Source organism: Phoxinus phoxinus (genome assembly GCF_949152265.1).
Source record: "Phoxinus phoxinus genome assembly, chromosome: 17".
NCBI classification, from domain to species: Eukaryota; Metazoa; Chordata; class Actinopteri; order Cypriniformes; family Leuciscidae; genus Phoxinus; species Phoxinus phoxinus.
The window spans coordinates 34,200,452-34,225,451 of NC_136892.1; the positions used below are offsets into that span (position 1 = coordinate 34,200,452).

General features: G+C 51.0%; 2 protein-coding genes across 4 annotated transcripts in view; one reads left to right on the top strand and one right to left on the bottom strand.

Moving 5' to 3' along the window:
• nup54 (nucleoporin 54) overlaps positions 1-8,373 on the top strand; it is an 18,732-nt gene extending 10,359 nt beyond the window's left edge. For 2 of the 3 annotated variants that reach the window (XM_079585934.1, XM_079585933.1), the window contains 8 exons: positions 1,455-1,642; positions 2,170-2,366; positions 3,820-3,874; positions 3,970-4,063; positions 5,099-5,206; positions 6,801-6,920; positions 7,123-7,233; positions 8,236-8,373. In XM_079585934.1, the coding sequence (XP_079442060.1) occupies positions 1,455-1,642; positions 2,170-2,366; positions 3,820-3,874; positions 3,970-4,063; positions 5,099-5,206; positions 6,801-6,920; positions 7,123-7,233; positions 8,236-8,361 (999 nt within the window). In that variant the 3' untranslated portion in view covers positions 8,362-8,373. The remainder of the gene's footprint in view (positions 1-1,454; positions 1,643-2,169; positions 2,367-3,819; positions 3,875-3,969; positions 4,064-5,098; positions 5,207-6,800; positions 6,921-7,122; positions 7,234-8,235) is intronic. The other variant, XM_079585935.1, reaches the window with a different exon arrangement.
• Positions 8,374-8,545: 172 nt separating this feature from the next.
• ppef2b (protein phosphatase with EF-hand domain 2b) overlaps positions 8,546-25,000 on the bottom strand; it is a 22,554-nt gene continuing 6,099 nt past the window's right edge. Inside the window, exons 9-18 of the mRNA XM_079585932.1 lie at positions 24,991-25,000; positions 23,982-24,131; positions 23,748-23,885; positions 23,268-23,540; positions 22,020-22,205; positions 20,322-20,464; positions 17,312-17,418; positions 16,973-17,136; positions 15,629-15,716; positions 8,546-8,758 (exon numbers count right to left, since the gene is read on the bottom strand). The exon at positions 24,991-25,000 is cut by the window's right edge and continues 27 nt beyond it. Of these exons, the coding sequence (XP_079442058.1) occupies positions 8,550-8,758; positions 15,629-15,716; positions 16,973-17,136; positions 17,312-17,418; positions 20,322-20,464; positions 22,020-22,205; positions 23,268-23,540; positions 23,748-23,885; positions 23,982-24,131; positions 24,991-25,000 (1,468 nt within the window). The 3' untranslated portion in view covers positions 8,546-8,549. The remainder of the gene's footprint in view (positions 8,759-15,628; positions 15,717-16,972; positions 17,137-17,311; positions 17,419-20,321; positions 20,465-22,019; positions 22,206-23,267; positions 23,541-23,747; positions 23,886-23,981; positions 24,132-24,990) is intronic.

Here is a 25,000-nt window from a genome sequence, read left to right on the forward strand (position 1 = left end):
CATGCAGCCCTGCACAGACAGCTATACAGCGCGACATTGAGCTGTCTTTCGGGTCTGAATGGACACATACACACAACATTGTGTCTAAATGTCCGTTCTGGAGAGTGTTCCGGTAAACGCAGTCGGTTGCGGGTCTATGCTAAAGGCCCTTTCACACCGGACGCGATTTTGACGCACAAATAATTCACGCGATGGTTTTATTTTTTGATCAGCTGTGTGTGTAATGAGAGCTTCCACACAGAACGCGAATGTGCTGCGGCGGAAAAACAAAAAAAAATTTCCCGCTTCGATATCGATTTTTTTTTAAACTTTTGCGGCGACAGAAAAGGCTTCAGCCAATCACATACAGTGGATTGTTTATTTGATTGCGTGTAAACGTTGCCCTGATGATGTTAAGAGGACCTCAGCAGATCGCCAGCTGCTCCGGACCGAGCGTTCCCTGAAGTTTGTGGTTTGTCTCGTCAGATGCGGTCCCACTGTCTGAAGGAGCTCCTCAAATTCCTTGAGTGAACACGGTGAATCTGACTGCAGGAGATGTGAAAGATATGAATAAAAATGTTATATCAGCCAGCGCACAGACCTGTATTTACTTCCTGTTTTCGGTCGAAGTCCAAAGTAGTCGATTGTCGAGTTCACGCGCGAGATCATAGGTAACTAAACCTATGTGCGTGAACTCGACAATCGACTACTTTGGACTTCGACCGAAAACAGGAAGTAAATACAGGTCTGTGCGCTGGCTGATATAACATTTTTATTCATATCTTTCACATCTCCTGCAGTCAGATTCACTCGTGTTCACTCTGAAGGAATCATCTAACATGGCTGGGCACTTGTAATGACACATCAAGGATGACAAGAGAAATAAAAGCAGGTTTATAACGTGCCCCATTCAAGTCAACAGGGTGCACATTTTAAAAAGAGGATAACACGGTGTAGGCAACACCGATTTTTGTCGTTGTTCTCTGTACTGACAGCACTCCAAATTTACTAAAAATTCAGCTCAATGTTCAAAATTGACTGCAGTTCTCCTTTAAGGACATTATGGAATTAAGATCATGTCTATGTTATGAGGCTACCGAATCGAGGATTTGGAGAATCGTGACACCCCTAGTCAGTCAACAGTCGTGGGCGGGGCCCTGTGTTCAGCTCATTTGGGGCGGGTCTATGCTAATACTGCAGTGTAAGTCTCTCCATAATCTCTCTCTCTCTCTCTCTCTCTCTCTCTCTCTCTCTCTCTCTCTCTCTCTCTCTCTCTCTCTCTCTCTCTCTCTCTCTCTCTCTCTCTCTCTCTCTCTCTCTCTCTCTCTCTCTCTCTCTCTCTCTCTCTCTCTCTCTCTCTCTCTCTCTCTCTCACATACACACACACACACACACACACACACACACACACACACACACACACACACACACACACACACACACACACACACACACACACACACACACACACACAGGCGGTGGGCTACAGCTGTGTCCCCGGGGTGAAGGATGAGGATGGTCTGGTGGCTCTTGCTCTCAGTAAGAGGGAATCTGATGTTCGTGCTCAGCAACAGCATCTGGTGGAGTCCTTACACAAGGTTCTGGGAGGAGTTCCGACACTCTCGGTGAACGTGGAGGGCGTGCGAGCGTTACCCGACGACCAGTGAGTCTGACCTCTGACCTCACCTGTTTTACATACACTGATTCTGTCACTGGACATAGCCTTTTAAAACTATAGTGTGCACTCAAATGGGACTATTTATTTCTATCATTTTAACAAATTTTTTTTATATACAATTTTTGGAAGGTGAGCATTGACTGTTTTCCTCTTGAGGCGCAAATTATTGTAATTTCTTTAGGTTTTTGTATTGTATTGGTTATTTTTCCATTATTGAGAACTGTTACAGAGTTGATTGTCAGGAAACTGTAGGATGAAGCTGCAACTATATGAAAGTCAGTCGATATATTGCTAGCGTCATGCTGACCGCATTTGAAAGCATTTCTTTGGCGTAGTTGTTAAAAAACAGAATCCTAGCAAATGAATATACAATTGGGTGTGTATAATAATCTGTTCAGTCACACGCATGTGATTATAATTGCAAATTTGCTTGTCTTTGCACTGAAACAGTCTGAGAACAGCGGAGCGTCAGGGTTCTCCGTGCTGATCCTGTGGTGTGTGTGTGTGTGCAGGACCGAGGTGATCGTGTATCTGGTGGAACGTTCTCCGAACGGCACGTCGAAGCGAGTCCCGGCGTCCACGCTCTACAGCTTCATGGAGCAGATGAACGTGAAGAATCAGTTACAGCAGCTCAGCGTGTTCATGACCGTCAGTCGCACCGCGCTCACGCCTGCACAACTGAAGCAGTTACTGCAGAACCCCCCCGCAGGTGTGTGTGTGTGTGTGTGTGTGTGTGTGTGTGAATCAGTTACAGCAGCTCAGCGTGTTCATGACCGTCAGTCGCACCGCGCTCACGCCTGCACAACTGAAGCAGTTACTGCAGAACCCCCCCGCAGGTGGTTGTGTGTGTGTGTCATGCTTTACACACGGTCATGCTTTACACACGGTCACGCTTTACACACGGTCACGCTTTACACACGGTCACGCTTTACACACGGTCACGCTTTACACACGGTCATGCTTTACACACGGTCACGCTTTACACACGGTCACGCTTTACACACGGTCATGCTTTACACACGGTCACGCTTTACACACGGTCACGCCTTACACACGGTCACGCCTTACACACGGTCACGCTTTACACGCGGTCACGCCTTACACACGGTCACGCCTTACACACGGTCACGCCTTACACACGGTCACGCCTTACACACGGTCACGCCTTACACACGGTCACGCCTTACACACGGTCACGCCTTACACACGGTCACGCCTTACACACGGTCACGCCTTACACACGGTCACGCCTTACACACGGTCACGCCTTACACACGGTCACGCCTTACACACGGTCACGCTTTACACACGGTCACGCCTTACACACGGTCACGCCTTACACACGGTCACGCCTTACACACGGTCACGCCTTACACACGGTCACGCCTTACACACGGTCACGCCTTACACACGGTCACGCCTTACACACGGTCACGCCTTACACACGGTCACGCTTTACACACGGTCACGCTTTACACACGGTCACGCTTTACACACGGTCACGCTTTACACACGTTCACGCTTTACACACGGTCACGCCTTACACACGGTCACGCCTTACACACGGTCACGCCTTACACACGGTCACGCTTTACACACGGTCACGCCTTACACACGGTCACGCCTTACACACGGTCACGCTTTACACACGGTCACGCTTTACACACGGTCACGCCTTACACACGGTCACGCCTTACACACGGTCACGCTTTACACACGGTCACGCTTTACACACGGTCACGCCTTACACACGGTCACGCCTTACACACGGTCACGCCTTACACACGGTCACGCCTTACACACGGTCACGCCTTACACACGGTCACGCCTTACACACGGTCACGCCTTACACACGGTCACGCCTTACACACGGTCACGCCTTACACACGGTCACGCCTTACACACGGTCACGCCTTACACACGGTCACGCCTTACACACGGTCACGCCTTACACACGGTCACGCCTTACACACGGTCACGCCTTACACACGGTCACGCCTTACACACGGTCACGCTTTACACACGGTCACGCTTTACACACGGTCACGCTTTACACACGGTCACGCTTTACACAATGCGGTAATATGAGCACGTTTCTGGCTACGGCTTTACACACGCTCACGCGTATGCTGCTGACCACGTGTGTGTGTGTGTGTGTGCAGGTGTGGACCCCATCATCTGGGAACAGGCCAAAGTGGACAATCCAGACCCAGAGAAGTGCGTCTCGTTACTGGCTCATCATTGTGATCATGTGACCTCCTCAGCCGCTGGTGTGATCGTGTGACCTCATCCGTGTGTGATTTCCCGCTCAGGTTGATTCCAGTGCCGATGGTGGGCTTCAGAGAACTCCTGCGGCGACTGAAGATCCAGGACCAGATGAGCAAACAGCACCAGACGCGAGTGGACGTGAGTGAGACAATGCGTCACATGATCGTCTCTCTCTGATGCGTCACGTGATCGTCTCTCTCTGGTGCGTCACGTGATCGTCTCTCTCTGGTGCGTCACGTGATCGTCTCTCTCTGATGCGTCACGTGATCGTCTCTCTCTGATGCGTCACGTGATCGTCTCTCTCTGATGCGTCACGTGATCGTCTCTCTCTGATGCGTCACATGATCGTCTCTCTCTGATGCGTCACGTGATCGTCTCTCTCTGGTGCGTCACGTGATCGTCTCTCTCTGGTGCGTCACGTGATCGTCTCTCTCTGATGCGTCACGTGATCGTCTCTCTCTGATGCGTCACGTGATCGTCTCTCTCTGATGCGTCACGTGATCGTCTCTCTCTGATGCGTCACGTGATCGTCTCTCTCTGATGCGTCACGTGATCGTCTCTCTCTGATGCGTCACGTGATCGTCTCTCTCTGATGCGTCACGTGATCGTCTCTCTCTGATGCGTCACGTGATCGTCTCTCTCTGATGCGTCACGTGATCGTCTCTCTCTGATGCGTCACGTGATCGTCTCTCTCTGATGCGTCACGTGATCGTCTCTCTCTGATGCGTCACGTGATCGTCTCTCTCTGATGCGTCACGTGATCGTCTCTCTCTGATGCGTCACGTGATCGTCTCTCTCTGATGCGTCACGTGATCGTCTCTCTCTGATGCGTCACGTGATCGTCTCTCTCTGATGCGTCACGTGATCGTCTCTCTCTGATGCGTCACGTGATCGTCTCTCTCTGATGCGTCACGTGATCGTCTCTCTCTGATGCGTCACGTGATCGTCTCTCTCTGGTGCGTCACGTGATCGTCTCTCTCTGGTGCGTCACGTGATCGTCTCTCTCTGATGCGTCACGTGATCGTCTCTCTCTGATGCGTCACGTGATCGTCTCTCTCTGATGCGTCACGTGATCGTCTCTCTCTGGTGCGTCACGTGATCGTCTCTCTCTGGTGCGTCACGTGATCGTCTCTCTCTGATTCGTCACGTGATCGTCTCTCTCCTGTGTTTCAGATCATCTCTAATGACATCAGCGAACTGCAGAGGAATCAGGCCACGACCGCCGCCAAAATCACCCAGTACAAACGCAAGCTCATGGACCTCTCACACAGAGTCCTGCAGGTACACACACACTCACACACACACACACACACACTCACACACACTCACACACACACACACACACACTCACTCACACTCACACACACACACACACTCACACACACACACACACTCACACACTCACTCACACTCACACACACTCACTCACACTCACACACACTCACTCACACTCACACACACACACACACTCACTCACACACACTCACACACACTCACACACACTCACACACACACACTCACACACACTCTCACACTCACACACACACTCACACACACTCACACTCACACACACACTCACACACACACACACACACTCACACACACACACACACTCACACACACACACACACACTCACACACACACACTCACACACACACTCACACACACACACACACACACACACACTCACACTCACTCACTCACACTCACACACACACACACACTCACTCACACACACTCACACACACTCACACACACTCACACACACACACTCACACTCACACTCACACACACACTCACACACACTCACACTCACACACACACTCACACACTCACACACACACACACACACACACACACACACACACACACACACACACACACACACACACACACACACGCACAATAGAAGAAAATCAAAACAAAAATGCAGAAGGCAATTGTTTGTATTGTGTGTGTCTCAGGCTGTCCTACAGTCTCTCCCCTGAGCAGCGACGGCCTGAAGTGTGTAGAGTAAGATGTAAACAGAATAAGACAATCCGCTATAAAACTGAAAATACAGCATCTCTTATGTGCGGACGCACGAGCGCGAAGGTGCGCGGCACAAATGTCGTCATTGCGGTGTGTGCGAGCCGAATCTGGCCGCGCATGTCCATCTCACCGGCACCATTCCTGCGTCTACATGAGTTGCTCACATTAACTATGAGCCTATAGCAGACATAAGCCCTTTACATGCAGATAAATGACCATGTTTTATAAAAAGGTTCACAAAATAAAAATCTTTAGAAATTATACAAGATAACGTTAATTTAGTTGTAGTTTGCGTTCTCATACCCATTTTTTTTCTAATGTCACAGGAATAATCTGGTGTACTGCTCTGCAGGACTCTTCTGTAGTGTGGGTTTGGTGCACTAAAGTGTATAAACACTCACGAGTGTAGCTTACTTCTCCTCACCGCTGATTCCTGATGGGTTAGAGGACGATTACACCGAGTCGCACGCTGTCGTTTCAGAGAATAGCATAGCACACCGGCGAGCGCGGAGTATAAATGCCTCGTCCATTAGTGAAGCGCGCGCGGTCAGCGGAGGCTCGCGCACCACAGACAGCTCAAGGCAACAGAGCCCGCGCGTATAACAGTAGTTCCGCATTACATTCATTAATCCTGCAGGTTCACACGCACACACACACGCACACACACACGCACACACACACACACACACACGCACACACTCACGCACACACACACACACAGACTTCTTGCATAGAGTGATGCAGTTACACACACACACGCGGACCTCTCGCACAGAGTCCTGCAGGTGCACACACTCTCACACACACACACTCTCACACACACACTTCTCGCTTGTGTTTCAGGTGCTGATTAAACAGGAAGTGCAGAGGAAGAGCGGTTACGCCATTCAGCTCGATGAGGAACACCTGAGAGTCCAGCTGGAAACCATCCAATCAGAGCTCAACGCTCCCACACAGTTCAAGGTGCGAACCTCAGCCATACACACACACACACGAGCGTCTCGGTCACGTGACTCATGTAGTGAAGCCTGTTGAACACGAGTTCTGCTGTGGCGCTTTGAGGATATAAACCGAAAATATCATTAATCTGATCGCTGATCTCATACTCACTGATACAGTCAAACACGTGTGTGTGTGTGTGTGTGTGTGTGTGTGTGTGTTTCAGGGGCGACTGAATGAACTCATGTCTCAGATTCGGATGCAGAATCATTTTGGAGCCGTTCGTTCAGAGGAGCGTTACCGTGTGGATGCCGACCTTCTGAGAGAAATCAAACAGGCAAGGACTGTGTGTGTGTGTGTGTGCGTGTGTGCGTGTGTGTGTGTGTGAACCTGCAGGACTCTGTGCGAGAGGTGTGTGTGTGTGTGTGTGTGTGTGTGTGTGTGTGTGTGTGTGTGTGTGAGAGAGTGAGTAACACAAAAATCTCTGTTGCTTCTTCTTCAGGCTAGTTTAAAGACAACATACTCATTTGAGTGTTTATGTATTGCATATTTTATTGTATCTTATTCAATCTTTACAGGCGGTGAGTTTGAGTCAGAAGTCTCTTTACACACCAAACGTTCCGGTTTCATTCATAACTATATTCTGAAGGGTTGTTCATATTTCATCTGCCTGATTTATACCACATTTTACTCCTAAAACATGGTGAACATGTATATCCTAAACCCTCTTTGTAAAAACTAAATCAAACTAGAATTTGAATGTTTTTATCCGACATTCAGATTTCTGTTCCTTTATTTGACAATCCTTTATTTGCATATAAACACAACATAACATTTTTAAAAATTACAACAAAACAATTGTCATGTACTGTGATTAATCTGGTGAAAGTATGAGATGTGCAGTGGACACTTCAGAGCTGTAGGAGTAACCGCGCCGGTTGCAGAGGCGTTCCCGCGGTCAGAACTGAAGCCTGTGGAAAACACAAGCGGATGCCGATCGGATGTTGTGTTCGACAGCGTGAATTACACACCCATGCTGAGAACACGTCATGTTTCTAGTTTTTAATAAGTGGCGACAGAGACCGTTTGTCGGTGAGTGTGCAGAACAGAGCGTTCCTCAGGAGCAGCGGCCAGTTATTCATCCTCGGCTCCATTCGTTATATCTCTGTTTGCTCTTTAAAGGGTTAGTTCAGCCCATGAGTTACTCACTCCCAACCCACCCGAGGTGTTCCACAGTCTTCTGCCAGACAACACAGTTATGTTAAATATGTCCTGGCTCTGCAAGCTGTGATGGCAGTGGATGCATGTTTGAATGTTCTGTCATCTCGTTGTCTCTCAGCACCTGAAGCATCAGCAGGAGGGCTTGAGTCACCTGATCAGCGTCATCAAGGACGACCTGGACGACATCCGGACGGTGGAGGACGGGCTCCAGGACAGCGCTCACGGGCGCAGCAAACTCAGCTGAACGACACACTCCCGTAGCGCTGATGTCGTGCCGCTGCGGCTGCTTTATTTGGACTTTAGCGTGTGAATGTTTCCTTCGATCAGCTGGACTATTTTACTGTGTGATGATTAATAAAGTTTCACTGTGAGCCTGACGTGTCGGTGATTTACTGAGCATGCGGTTCTGGAGGGCGATCCGTGTGTCGGCTCTCACTGCGGCGCCGGCTCATCTTCCCCCACGCCCCTGCACTGCTCCACCAGCCGGAACGCCTCCATGAACTCGTTGATGTCGATGCTGCCGTCCTTGTTGAAGTCGATGCTGTCGGCCAGCTCTGCGATCGCTTCGTCACTGATGACCGTCTGCAGGTGCGAACTCAGCAGCCTCCAGGTCTGGTGGAACTCCTCCAGCGAGATCAGCCCTGAACACACACTCCCGTTACACCAGCCCTGAACACACACTCCCGTTACACCAGCCCTGAACACACACTCCCGTTACACCAGCCCTGAACACACACTCCCGTTACACCAGCCCCGAACACACACTCCCGTTACACCAGCCCTGAGCACACACTCCCGTTACACCAGCCCTGAACACACACTCCCGTTACACCAGCCCTGAACACACACTCCCGTTACACCAGCCCCGAACACACACTCCCGTTACACCAGCCCCGAACACACACTCCCGTTACACCAGCCCCGAACACACACTCCCGTTACACCAGCCCCGAACACACACTCCCGTTACACCAGCCCTGAACACACACTCCCGTTACACCAGCCCTGAACACACACTCCCGTTACACCAGCACACACTCCCGTTACACCAGCCCTGAACACACACTCCCGTTACACCAGCCCCGAACACACACTCCCGTTACACCAGCCCCGAACACACACTCCCGTTACACCAGCCCTGAACACACACTCCCGTTACACCAACCCTGAACACACTCCCGTTACACCAGCCCTGAGCACACACTCCCGTTACACCAGCCCTGAACACACACTCCCGTTACACCAGCCCTGAACACACACTCCCGTTACACCAGCCCTGAACACACACTCCCGTTACACCAGCCCTGAACACACACTCCCGTTACACCAGCCCTGAACACACACTCCCGTTACACCAGCCCTGAACACACACTCCCGTTACACCAGCCCTGAGCACACACTCCCGTTACACCAGCCCTGAACACACACTCCCGTTACACCAGCACACACTCCCGTTACACCAGCCCTGAACACACACTCCCGTTACACCAGCCCTGAACACACACTCCCGTTACACCAGCCCTGAGCACACACTCCCGTTACACCAGCCCTGAACACACACTCCCGTTACACCAGCCCTGAACACACACTCCCGTTACACCAGCCCTGAACACACACTCCCGTTACACCAGCCCTGAACACACACTCCCGTTACACCAGCCCCGAACACACACTCCCGTTACACCAGCCCTGAACACACACTCCCGTTACACCAGCCCTGAACACACACTCCCGTTACACCAGCCCTGAACACACACTCCCGTTACACCAGCCCTGAACACACACTCCCGTTACACCAGCCCTGAGCACACACTCCCGTTACACCAGCCCTGAACACACACTCCCGTTACACCAGCCCTGAACACACACTCCCGTTACACCAGCCCTGAACACACACTCCCGTTACACCAGCCCTGAACACACACTCCCGTTACACCAGCCCCGAACACACACTCCCGTTACACCAGCCCCGAACACACACTCCCGTTACACCAGCCCTGAACACACACTCCCGTTACACCAGCCCTGAACACACACTCCCGTTACACCAGCACACACTCCCGTTACACCAGCCCTGAACACACACTCCCGTTACACCAGCCCCGAACACACACTCCCGTTACACCAGCCCTGAACACACACTCCCGTTACACCAGCCCTGAACACACACACTCCCGTTACACCAGCCCTGAACACACTCCCGTTACACGAGCACACACTCCCGTTACACGAGCACACACTCCCGTTACACCAGCCCTGAACACACTCCCGTTACACCAGCCCTGAACACACACTCCCGTTACACCAGCCCTGAACACACACTCCCGTTACACCAGCACACACTCCCGTTACACCAGCCCTGAACACACACTCCCGTTACACCAGCACTGAACACACACTCCCGTTACACCAGCCCTGAACACACACTCCCGTTACACCAGCCCTGAGCACACACTCCCGTTACACCAGCCCTGAACACACACTCCCGTTACACCAGCCCTGAACACACACTCCCGTTACACCAGCCCTGAACACACACTCCCGTTACACCAGCCCTGAACACACACTCCCGTTACACCAGCACACACTCCCGTTACACCAGCCCTGAACACACACTCCCGTTACACCAACCCTGAACACACTCCCGTTACACCAGCCCTGAGCACACACTCCCGTTACACCAGCCCTGAACACACTCCCGTTACACCAGCCCTGAACACACACTCCCGTTACACCAGCACACACTCCCGTTACACCAGCACACACTCCCGTTACACCAGCACACACTCCCGTTACACCAGCCCTGAACACACTCCCGTTACACCAGCCCTGAGCACACACTCCCGTTACACCAGCCCTGAACACACACTCCCGTTACACCAGCCCTGAACACACACTCCCGTTACACCAGCCCTGAACACACACTCCCGTTACACCAGCCCTGAACACACACTCCCGTTACACCAGCCCTGAACACACACTCCCGTTACACCAGCCCTGAACACACACTCCCGTTACACCAGCCCTGAGCACACACTCCCGTTACACCAGCCCTGAACACACACTCCCGTTACACCAGCACACACTCCCGTTACACCAGCCCTGAACACACACTCCCGTTACACCAGCCCTGAACACACACTCCCGTTACACCAGCCCTGAACACACACTCCCGTTACACCAGCACACACTCCCGTTACACCAGCCCTGAGCACACACTCCCGTTACACCAGCCCTGAACACACACTCCCGTTACACCAGCCCTGAACACACACTCCCGTTACACCAACCCTGAACACACTCCCGTTACACCAGACCTGAACACACACTCCCGTTACACCAGCCCTGAACACACACTCCCGTTACACCAGTCCTGAACACACACTCCCGTCACAACAGCCCCGAACACACACTCCCGTTACACCAGCCCTGAACACACACTCCTGTTACACCAGCCCCGAACGCACACTCCCGTTACACCAGTCCTGAACACACACTCCCGTTACACCAGTCCTGAACACACACTCCCGTTACACCAGCCCCGAACACACACTCCCGTTACACCAGCCCTGAACACACACTCCCGTTACACCAGCCCTGAACACACACTCCCGTTACACCAGCCCCGAACACACACTCCCGTTACACCAGCCCTGAACACACACTCCCGTTACACCAGCCCTGAACACACACTCCCGTTACACCAGCCCTGAGCACACACTCCCGTTACACCAGCCCTGAGCACACACTCCCGTTACACCAGCCCTGAACACACACTCCTGTTACACACACTCCCGTTACACCAGCCCTGAACACACACTCCCGTTACACCAGCACACACTCCGTTACACCAGCCCTGAACACACACTCCCGTTACACCAGCCCTGAACACACACTCCTGTTACACACACTCCCGTTACACCAGCCCTGAACACACACTCCCGTTACACCAGCACACACTCCCGTTACACCAGCACACACTCCCGTTACACCAGCCCTGAACACACACTCCCGTTACACCAGCCCTGAACACACACTCCCGTTACACCAGCCCTGAGCACACACTCCCATTACACCAGCCCTGAACACACACTCCCGTTACACCAGCCCTGAACACACACTCCCGTTACACCAGCACACACTCCCGTTACACCAGCCCTGAACACACACTCCCGTTACACCAGCCCCGAACACACACTCCCGTTACACCAGCCCTGAGCACACACTCCCGTTACACCAGCCCTGAGCACACACTCCCGTTACACCAGCCCTGAACACACACTCCCGTTACACCAGCCCTGAGCACACACTCCCGTTACACCAGCCCTGAACACACACTCCCGTTACACCAGCCCTGAGCACACACTCCCGTTACACCAGCCCTGAACACACACTCCCGTTACACCAGCCCTGAACACACACTCCCGTTACACCAGCCCCGAACACACACTCCCGTTACACCAGCCCCGAACACACACTCCCGTTACACCAGCCCTGAGCACACACTCCCGTTACACCAGCACACACTCCCGTTACACCAGCCCTGAACACACACTTCCGTTACACCAGCCCTGAACACACACTCCCGTTACACCAGCCCTGAACACACACTCCCGTTACACCAGCCCTGAACACACACTCCCGTTACACCAGCCCTGAACACACACTCCCATTACACCAGCCCTGAACACACACTCCCGTTACACCAGCCCTGAACACACACTCCCGTTACACCAGCACACACTCCCGTTACACCAGCCCTGAGCACACACTCCCGTTACACCAGCCCTGAACACACACTCCTGTTACACCAGCACACACTCCCGTTACACCAGCACACACTCCCGTTACACCAGCCCTGAACACACACTCCCGTTACACCAGCCCTGAACACACACTCCCGTTACACCAGCCCTGAACACACACTCCCGTTACACCAGCCCTGAACACACACTCCCGTTACACCAGCCCTGAACACACACTCCCGTTACACCAGCCCCGAACACACACTCCTGTTACACCAGCCCTGAACACACACTCCCGTTACACCAGCCCTGAACACACACTCCCGTTACACCAGCCCTGAACACACACTCCCGTTACACCAGCCCTGAACACACACTCCCGTTACACCAGCCCTGAACACACACTCCCGTTACACCAGCCCTGAACACACACTCCCGTTACACCAGCACACACTCCCGTTACACCAGCCCTGAACACACACTCCCGTTACACCAGCCCTGAACACACACTCCCGTTACACCAGCCCCGAACACACACTCCCGTTACACCAGCCCCGAACACACACTCCCGTTACACCAGCCCCGAACACACACTCCCGTTACACCAGCCCTGAACACACACTCCCGTTACACCAGCCCTGAACACACACTCCCGTTACACCAGCCCTGAACACACACTCCCGTTACACCAGCCCCGAACACACACTCCCGTTACACCAGCCCCGAACACACACTCCCGTTACACCAGCCCTGAACACACACTCCCGTTACACCAGCCCTGAACACACACTCCCGTTACACCAGCCCTGAACACACACTCCCGTTACACCAGCCCTGAACACACACTCCCGTTACACCAGCCCCGAACACACACTCCCGTTACACCAGCCCCGAACACACACTCCCGTTACACCAGCCCTGAACACACACTCCCGTTACACCAGCCCTGAACACACACTCCCGTTACACCAGCCCTGAACACACACTCCCGTTACACCAGCCCTGAGCACACACTCCCGTTACACCAGCCCTGAACACACACTCCCGTTACACCAGCCCTGAACACACACTCCCGTTACACCAGCCCTGAACACACACTCCCGTTACACCAGCCCTGAGCACACACTCCCGTTACACCAGCCCTGAACACACACTCCTGTTACACCAGCCCTGAACACACACTCCCGTTACACCAGCACACACTCCCGTTACACCAGCCCTGAACACACACTCCCGTTACACCAGCCCTGAGCACACACTCCCGTTACACCAGCCCTGAACACACACTCCCGTTACACCAGCCCTGAACACACACTCCCGTTACACCAGCCCTGAACACACACTCCCGTTACACCAGCCCTGAGCACACACTCCCGTTACACCAGCCCTGAGCACACACTCCCGTTACACCAGCCCTGAGCACACACTCCCGTTACACCAGCCCTGAACACACACTCCCGTTACACCAGCCCTGAACACACACTCCCGTTACACCAGCCCTGAACACACACTCCCGTTACACCAGCCCTGAACACACACTCCCGTTACACCAGCCCTGAGCACACACTCCCGTTACACCAGCCCTGAGCACACACTCCCGTTACACCAGCCCTGAACACACACTCCCGTTACACCAGCCCTGAACACACACTCCCGTTACACCAGCCCTGAACACACACTCCCGTTACACCAGCCCCGAACACACACTCCCGTTACACCAGCCCCGAACACACACTCCCGTTACACCAGCCCTGAACACACACTCCCGTTACACCAGCCCCGAACACACACTCCCGTTACACCAGCCCTGAACACACACTCCCGTTACACCAGCCCTGAACACACACTCCCGTTACACCAGCCCTGAGCACACACTCCCGTTACACCAGCCCTGAACACACACTCCCGTTACACCAGCCCTGAACACACACTCCCGTTACACCAGCCCTGAACACACACTCCCGTTACACCAGCCCCGAACACACACTCCCGTTACACCAGCCCCGAACACACACTCCCGTTACACCAGCCCTGAACACACACTCCCGTTACACCAGCCCCGAACACACACTCCCGTTACACCAGCCCTGAGCACACACTCCCGTTACACCAGCCCTGAACACACACTCCCGTTACACCAGCCCTGAACACACACTCCCGTTACACCAGCCCCGAACACACACTCCCGTTACACCAGCCCCGAACACACACTCCCGTTACACCAGCCCTGAACACACACTCCCATTACACCAGCCCTGAGCACACACTCCCGTTACACCAGCCCTGAACACACACTCCCGTTACACCAGCCCTGAACACACACTCCCGTTACACCAGCCCTGAACACACACTCCCGTTACACCAGCCCCGAACACACACTCCCGTTACACCAGCCCTGAGCACACACTCCCGTTACACCAGCCCTGAGCACACACTCCCGTTACACCAGCCCTGAACACACACTCCCGTTACACCAGCCCTGAACACACACTCCCGTTACACCAGCCCTGAACACACACTCCCGTTACACCAGCCCTGAACACACACTCCTGTTACACCAGCCCTGAACACACACTCCCGTTACACCAGCCCTGAACACACACTCCCGTTACACCAGCCCTGAACACACACTCCCGTTACACCAGCCCTGAACACACACTCCCGTTACACCAGCACACACTCCCGTTACACTCAGACCCGATGAACACACACTCCCGTTACACACACACTCGTTCAGATCAGGGTTATGAGTGCTCATCTGATCACCTGAATGGTCCGTGTCGATCATTCTGAAGATGCTCTCCAGGTTTGAATGATGTTTGTACAGCGTCTCCAGGAGACTTGTGTTCGCAATCTGATAGAATGAATCAAACACACACACACACACACACACACCTTTACTGAGCTTGTCAAGTTCTTCTGAACTATAGTGGCTTTTGTTATTTGCAGCCATTACACAACATTACTGTTTTAACTCTTACGGTGGCCCAGTAGTGCACAACACAACACAATTTAAAAAGCAAACATAAGTTCACAACACAACGGAAATGCTCCCGACCACTAGAGGCCTCTTGGAGCGCGGGACAGTTAGTTTTCCTAGCCATTGTTCTATTGAGTCAGCAGTCTTAATTTATCAATACCACGATTAGTTTTAACTATGTAACCATTGTATATCTACATAAAATATTACTTAAAAATAACCTACATGAATTATAGCTGCGTATTTATACTCGAGAATGCTTGGACTCGCATAATCCAAAAGGAAATGTCTGGCGATTCTACCAAGTGGTTCAAACGAATAATTTATTATAATATAATTTGATGGATAAAAAACATTTGGTGAATTGCAGAATTAGCTACAGGAAGGTGTTACCACAATCCCACATGTAATAAGTCTGGTCACTAGGAAACACACACTTTGTGACATGAAAAAAGATTTAAAAAAATTACAGAAATTACCTCAAAAATAGTTTATTGTAAATACATGAAGGGTGTTGGAAAAAAGACACCTGTATTAAGTCAGTCGATCTACTATCAAATACAGTGAAGCTTTGGATTTTGAACATGTCTGTTTTTGAATGTTAAAAGTAATTTTAATTAATACAAATTATACGTTTTAACAACTTGGAGGGATTGGCAGACGTTCCCTTTGGGATCATGCGCTGTGGTATAAATATGCAGCTATAATGCACGTAGGTGATTTTGAATGAATAAATGTCAATATACAATACTATACATACTGTTAAAAGGAATCGTGGTATTTTTAGACAGCTGACTCAATAGAACAATGGCTAGGAAAACTAACTGTCTCCAAGAGGCCTCTAGTGGTCGGGAGCATTTCCGTTGCGTTGTGAACTTATGTTTGCTTTTTAAATTGTGTTGTGTTGTGCACTACTGGGCCACCGTAAATTCTGTTTGATGAAATGAAAGCAGCCTTGCTGAGCAGAACAGCCCGAACAGGGGGGGGGCGAGCGCACCGGCGCTTCATCCCAGTGGATGCTCACACTGGTGGTGGTTGAGGAGAGACTCCCTGATATGATTGTAAAGTGCTTTGGGTGTACATATGGAAGCGCTGTATAAACGCCCCATTCCTTCTCCCTCTCCACTCGCCTCAGTGTGTGTCTGGATGACGGAGAGCTGGTTGAGCCAGTGCTGGTAGTTGAGCGTCCCGTCCCGTGTGCTGGTCACCAGCTGAGCCCGCAGAACCCTCCAGGGCAGACTGAGCCGCAGAACCTTCTCCACGGCCTCGGCCCAGTGCTTCACAGAGATCACACCTGAGCACAGAAGAGCAGATGACGATGAACACACACACACACACGCTCTCACACACCCGGACGATCACAGACCAGAGAACACTGGAGCGACTGTCAGGGTGTGTAAGAAGCTGTAGCAACATGACCTGCTCTTACTGTATGTGTGTGAGAGTGTGTGTGAGAGTGTGTGTAGTACCTGTGCACTGTGGGTCGTATTCCTGAAATTCTCGTATCAGGGCAGATGTGTGTGTGAACAGCTGCATCCTCAGAGCCTGTAATGCAGAACGTTCTGTCCGTCCCACACTAAACACACACACAATAAAGTTTTACACTCACATTATCCCACTTAATCTGATACAATAATTCACGAGTTCACACTTGCATATAATTCGAGGGAGTAAAGCTTTATGCGTGTTTGGCGTGCTGTCGGGGGGAGGGCTCTGAGCTCGGGGTTTGGCCCTAACCCAGAGTACTCCAAAGAGCAAAAGCCAAAGAGCAGAGGACAGCCGTCGGACTAAAGGCCCCCCAAAAAGGAGTGCTGAGATTTTGGCGGGCGGTCGCTTCGAGAGGAAAGTTGGATGTCTGACTGGGAGCGGCGGGATTATCCGTCTGAGCAGGGTGGCTCGTGTTGCCTTGGACGGGAGCAGCTCGGGTTAGGGACGGGTAAGCCTCGCCGGCGGACGGGAAGTAAAGCATTGATACTCAACCTGAGAGTTCTCGCAGCGTCCGACGGGAGATCAAGACTCGTGGTATTGTTTAGCCAATGAGGGTTTGATGGGTTTTTTTTGATGTGGAACAGGTTGGGTTGGTTCTGACGTAACTTTGAAAAGTGTCCGAAGACCATCTTCCGAGAGCCTGGATCTGCTGCTGGGAGAGGCCTTTTCGGTTTCTGCCCCGATGCGGAAAGAGTTACTAGAAAAATTGAGCGGAGATGTCTGATTGCTGGAGGACGGATTTGAGCTGTTTTTGGAACCAAAAGCGAGTCGTCAATAAAAAGAGGTTCTGAAATGGTTGGGTGGATTTTTTGGGTCGAATTTTGAGGTGAAGAGAGAGTATTATGATTTAGATTGTAGGAGAGAGATATGAGCCGGGGCTGTGAATGTCGGCGGCAGCCTCACGCTTGGATCACCCTCTGGGGCTTGGAAGGGAAAATTAGTTGGAAGATAGGAAGGAAAGGAAGGATGAAAATGGGACACTTGGGCCTGTGCCGCTAGCAGAGGCAGCCTCGCTAGTGTCTGCAGCGGGAGCTGGAGGCCACGGCAAAGGGTTAGGGTTATGAACAGCGGGAGGACAGGACTGAGAGGTTGAGAGGAGGCCGTCGGGCCTGGCTGGTGAAAGGCTGAGGTGGGTGAGGTCTTGCAGGCTTACTGAAGGCCTGTTGCTGCGGCTCAATGGACGAAGAGAGCCGGATCTTATGCGGGAGGAAGACGGTGGTGTCAAAGGAGGCGAAATCCGGGCCCTGCTGGCTTTGCTCTGCCTGTTGGCCGTCTTGGGAGCTGAAGTGGGCTTTGGAGAGAGGTTGGCTGATTGTATGATAACGTAGAGATCGTACAGTTCCGCTTTGTTCATTTTCCATGAGAACTGCACGTCAGAATTACCCAGCTCTTGGCTCAATCTTACTACGGTCCACTTCCCGATAGGTGGAATCATCGGGACGGACGGACGGTAGGCGGAGGCCGGGGAGCGAGCTGGAAGTCTCGCCGGGGGCGGTCAAGATTGGCCTCGATGTCTTGGCGAGTGTGGGGCTGTTTGGGCGGGCCGGCTCGGGTGCGGTGTCAGGCGGAGGAGGAGGGGTCCTGGGGCCGGCGATGCCGGCGATTGCAGCGGCGGATCCATGGGGAAGTTTGTTTCATCGTCGGATGAAGAGCTTTGAAGTTGCGACATAATAGCAAAACGGCAAGCCAAGATGCTGATAAACAGTCAATGAACAGAGGTAAGACTGCTCTATAAATATATCTCTGAATGCCCTCCACTCGTGTTAGTGTTAATTATCTGAAAGTGCTCCCCCGCGACTTTAATTAAACATCATTTAAGAAAACGAAACATTTCACTCTGAACTGCACAAGATTTGTGTTTAGGGTTCAGCTAAGAAGGCCGGTGTGGTGGCACAGGCTCTTCAGTGTGTGTGTGTCCTGCCGTCTGCAACTGGTCATTTGTGTTTTGCAACTCATTTAATCTCTACTAGTTTACGACAAGCAAGCGCTTCTCCTTATTCTAAACTCTGTCGAAAAATAGATTAAGCAGGATTTAAGAGAATCAAGTTTGACCACTCAAGTTCTCGAGACCAAAGAGTCTCCGGGGAGGAAGTGATGTCACAGACGAGCCTCTCCGCCAGATGGACTCAGACTCTCCTCCTTCCCAGGTGTTTCTGCCTCGGCTCCGCAGGTGAACTAAATCTTCATCCGCTTTGTCTTGTATCACAGGTGGCCCATGAACAGATTTCAGCAAAGATTTCCTTGATTAATCCAAGATCGGTGGTAAAAAAGACTTTTATCGTGAATGACTTCTTCACCACACACTGCTTGGATTTTTTCTTTATAACAGAGGCTTGGCAATATGTGGGTGATCTCAGTCCTTTACGGAGATCGTCTGTGGAGGTTTTTGAAAAGCAAATTTGTCTGTCGGAGTATGAAATTTAACATTTTCTCCAGTTTCAAAGTGTTGGTGATGCAAATTGATGTACACATACCAGTGTTGTGTGTGTGTGGTGTATCGGCCACTTCATTACTGAATTCACTGATTTTCTGGGAGGAATTATGACAAAGTATGATGGACTCTTGATTTTAATATTCATGTCTGTTGCCCATCTGATTTACTGACAAGAGTTTTTTTTTTTTATCTCATTGCCTAGTTCAGCCTAGTTCAGTATGTAAATGGTCCGATGCAAGAACCTGGACACCTTTGTCTTTTCCTGTGGTTTGACTGTTTGTGACCTTGAAATCATTGATACTGGGTTTTCTGATCACAAGTCTGATGTTTTTCACCCTAACCCTAACCCATTTCCTTTTTATGTCCCACAGGTGTCAACATATAGGAAATGTCGGAAACTAAACTCTAAAACTGCTGATGACTATTGTATAATGTATAATGAGATTGCTATTTGGATGTGGAGAGTGAGAGCCGCTTATGAGTTTGTGTGGGGATTCATTTTTACCTCTGATGTTTTAGACTCGATTGCACAATCATAAAGGTGTGTGTGTGTTCACCTCTGTCTGAGTGTGAGCTCTCGTGTCGATCTGCTGGCCTGAAACTGTTTGAAGTGTGGAATAAGGTCGGGGCCCAAACGGATGTAAGCGCCTCTGTTACTGCCCACATCATAGTAATTAGAGGCTGAAAATATTGTCAAAACCTGCGAATGCAAAATAATCAACCCTTCAGAACAGATTACAGCAAAACTGGATGGATGGATGGATGGATGGATGGGTAAATGGATGGATGGATGGGTGGGTGGATGGGTAAATGGATGGATGGATGGGTAAGTGGATGGATGGCTGGATGGATGGATGGGTAAATGGATGGATGGATGGGTAAGTGGATGGATGGGTAAGTGGATGGATGGGTAAGTGGATGGATGGATGGGTAAGTGGATGGATGGATGGGTAAGTGGATGGATGGATGGGTAAATGGATGGATGGATGGATGGGTAAGTGGATGGTTGGATGGGTAAGTGGATGGATGGATGGGTAAGTGGATGGATGGATGGGTAAGTGGATGGATGGATGGGTAAGTGGATGGATGGATGGGTAAGTGGATGGATGGGTAAGTGGATGGACGGGTAAGTGGATGGATGGATGGGTAAGTGGATGGATGGATGGGTAAGTGGATGGATGGGTAAGTGGATGGACGGGTAAGTGGATGGATGGGTAAGTGGATGGATGGGTAAGTGGATGGACGGGTAAGTGGATGGATGGATGGATGGGTAAGTGGATGGATGGGTAAGTGGATGGATGGGTAAGTGGATGGACGGGTAAGTGGATGGATGGGTAAGTGGATGGATGGATGGGTAAGTGGATGGATGGGTAAGTGGATGGTTGGATGGGTAAGTGGATGGATGGGTAAGTGGATGGTTGGATGGGTAAGTGGATGGATGGATGGGTAAGTGGATGGTTGGATGGGTAAGTGGATGGATGGATGGGTAAGTGGATGGATGGATGGGTAAATGGATGGATGGGTAAGTGGATGGTTGGATGGGTAAGTGGATGGATGGATGGGTAAGTGGATGGTTGGATGGGTAAGTGGATGGATGGATGGGTAAGTGGATGGATGGATGGGTAAGTGGATGGATGGATGGGTAAGTGGATGGACGGGTAAGTGGATGGATGGATGGGTAAGTGGATGGATGGATGGGTAAGTGGATGGATGGGTAAGTGGATGGACGGGTAAGTGGATGGATGGGTAAGTGGATGGATGGGTAAGTGGATGGACGGGTAAGTGGATGGATGGATGGATGGGTAAGTGGATGGATGGGTAAGTGGATGGACGGGTAAGTGGATGGATGGATGGGTAAGTGGATGGATGGATGGGTAAGTGGATGGATGGGTAAGTGGATGGATGGGTAAGTGGATGGACGGGTAAGTGGATGGATGGATGGGTAAGTGGATGGATGGATGGGTAAGTGGATGGATGGGTAAGTGGATGGATGGGTAAGTGGATGGACGGGTAAGTGGATGGATGGATGGATGGGTAAGTGGATGGATGGATGGGTAAGTGGATGGATGGATGGGTAAGTGGATGGATGGATGGATGGATGGGTAAGTGGATGGATGGATGGGTAAGTGGATGGATGGATGGGTAAATGGATGGATGGGTAAGTGGATGGATGGATGGGTAAGTGGATGGATGGATGGGTAAATGGATGGATGGATGGGTAAGTGGATGGATGGATGGGTAAATGGACTGCTCACCCTGCCGTTGTGGCAGAACTCATAACCCTCCTGTTTGCACTCATGTGATCTGATGAGCAGCTTCAGTTTGTGTCTGTCCAGCACCTCCTGTGTGACGTCCGGCCCCCAGTAACACCCGCCCCCTCGGACCTCATTCGGGACACAACCGTTCTGAGACATCGGGTCACTCCACAGAACATCCACTATCTGCAGTGTGTGTGAGACACAAGCTCCACATTAACAGTTTAACAATCTCTTGGATCAAACCGGATTATGTTGCTAAAGCACCTCAGATCATATTTACATGTACAATGTGCTGCTCTAAATGATCCTATGCACCGTTTTGCTCCGTTTATTGGCTTTAAAGAACCATTTGATTGGTTGTTGATCTGCAAATGTCTTGAAAGTGATTGTCTATATAAAAATATATACAAACCTTGTTAAATCAATAGTACATGTGGAGTAAAAACTGCCAACAAAGAAAAAAAAAATTCTCAGAAGCGTGGAGGGATACGTGTGCTGTTTTAGTCCAACAGTGTATGTCTCCTTAACGAAACACACAATTCAACAGCCGTTAGTAGAGACTTCAGGACCTGAACAAGGTGATGAGAGAGACCTTCAAAATCAGTTCTGTTGGGGACCGGAGTTAAGAAACACTGACCCAAATGACCAAGATGATTCGTATAAAACAACTATTAAACTCTCTCGTGTTTCTCAGCTGGTCCTTTAGTCCTGCAGTTTCACTAACATTTACTTAGACTAAGCCACACAGAACCAGGGCTGCGTTTCCCAAAGGCATCATAAGCCTAAGTTGATCGTAGAGACCATTGGTGGCAATAGTTCTACAATCAATTTAGGTTAGGGTTAGAACAGTAACGTCAGAGCAATTAGATTACAGGAAATTACAACAAAAGCCAAACACAATTACGTCACCTATTGGGAAAACTCAAACTCAAACACAACTAGCTGCATAAACACCAAAAAAAGTACCATGGTATTTCCATGGTTTATTTGGTTTTATACCATGGTAATATCATGGCATTTTTTAGATTAAATTTTGGTAATCACTCAGTACCACGGTATATATAAAAGTACCATGATATTACCATCTGATCTCATCACTGTACTATGGTACTGCCACAGTAGTTTTGTCTAAGGTTTTCCTCAGATTTGTACTGTGATAGAGTGAGAGAGACAAAGAGAAAGACAGTGAGTGAAAGTGTGTGTGTTTTACTGCTCAAGTGAAGTTCAGTGTGTGTTTGTTTTCACCTGTTTCCATTCCTCTGCGTCTGACTCCAGAACCTCAGCAGAACCCAGCTGTGAGTCGGACGACAGACTGAGACCCGCCAGCCGTCGTCTCTCCCGCAGCTCCTCGTCGACGGACCGACCCGTCAGGCCGGACCCCGAGTGCAGCTCCTGTCTGGACCGACCCGTCAGGCCGGACCCCGAGTGCAGCTCCTGTCTGGACCGACCCGTCAGGCCGGACCCCGAGTGCAGCTCCTGTCTGGACCGACCCGTCAGGCCGGACCCCGAGTGCAGCTCCTGTCTGGACCGACCCGTCAGGCCGGATCCCGAGTGCAGCTCCTGTCTGGACCGACCCGTCAGGCCGGACCCCGAGTGCAGCTCCTGTCTGGACCGACCCGTCAGGCCGGACCCCGAGTGCAGCTCCTGTCTGGACCGACCCGTCAGGCCGGACCCCGAGTGCAGCTCCTGTCTGGACCGACCCGTCAGGCCGGACCCCGAGTGCACCGAGTGCCGCGGCAGCTCCTGTCTGGACTGACCTGTCAGGCCGTGGGTCAGGGACTGAACTCTCCTCCGTCCGGCACTGACGTCCTCGTCGTCTCCGTCTGCTTCTCTCCTCGTCAGGGGCCGGAGGGCCGACACGAACTGAGGGAAAACAGCCCAGAAGAGAATGACTGACACACATGGAACTCAACAAACATCCTTCAATCGATTTCACGCGACTGCTGAAGCGCAGCGTACTCTGCGACGGTCCAGTTTGGCGATCAGATTCAAGTCCGTCTTGTCAGAAATTCCTCCGTGTAGAATCAGAACTTTCTGGTCGATCACTGTAGCCAGTGGCAAACAGCTGAAGATCTTCTGCAGAAGTTTCAGAATCATTTTCCCATGAACCTGCGAGGACAACAGAGAAAAGCCTTCAGTCATGAAGACGATTGTTTGTGTTTTGAGTCTTGCACTGTGAGTTCTCTAACAGCTCTTCAGGTTTTGTCTTTGAAGGAAATGCCACATCCGAGATGCTTTAAGGTCTGTGCAAGCCTCTTACGATAACAATCAGGTTTTAATAATCGTTAGGGTAAGGATAAGGAATAGCGAGCTATAGCGATAAAGATAACGTTTTTTTCCTCCAGCTTTCTCATTTTGGTTGCATATACAAAACCATGTGATTTGGATGTGTATGTTTTTTCCCTGTCTGTCTGTGAATGTTGTGAATGGATGGACGAGTGGACGGTGTGAATCCTCTTAGAGCAGGCGTGTGCAATCCTACTCCTGGAGGGCTGCAGAGTTCAGCTCTAATCCTAATTAAATGAAGCTCAACCAGCTAACAAAGGCCTTCAGCATCACTGGAAACTTCCAAGCGAGTGTGTTTGTGGCGGTTGGAGCTGAACTCTGGACCATTGGAGCAGGATCGGACAGCCAGGTCTTCAGGCCTGTTCACACCAAGAATGATAACCATATTACCATCCACACAAAATCATTCTGTTTATTATAAGTGCTGCAGTTTTGTCGTCTTCCGCTTTAAATGCCTGAGCTCTTTGACGCAGGATGGATTCTTATTGACTGTCAATGTTTTTATCCTTCATCAGCAGGAAAAAAAAAATCTGAAAGTGATTCCAATATTCCTCTATGCCATTATCTTCGTAGTTGCGCTATGGATTCGGCTGTTCTTTTATATTTAGAACAACTGTATTGTTATCAGTATAGTTATTGTCCATGGTGTGAACGGGTCTTTAGGGATGAACAGTTAACTCACCGGATATTTC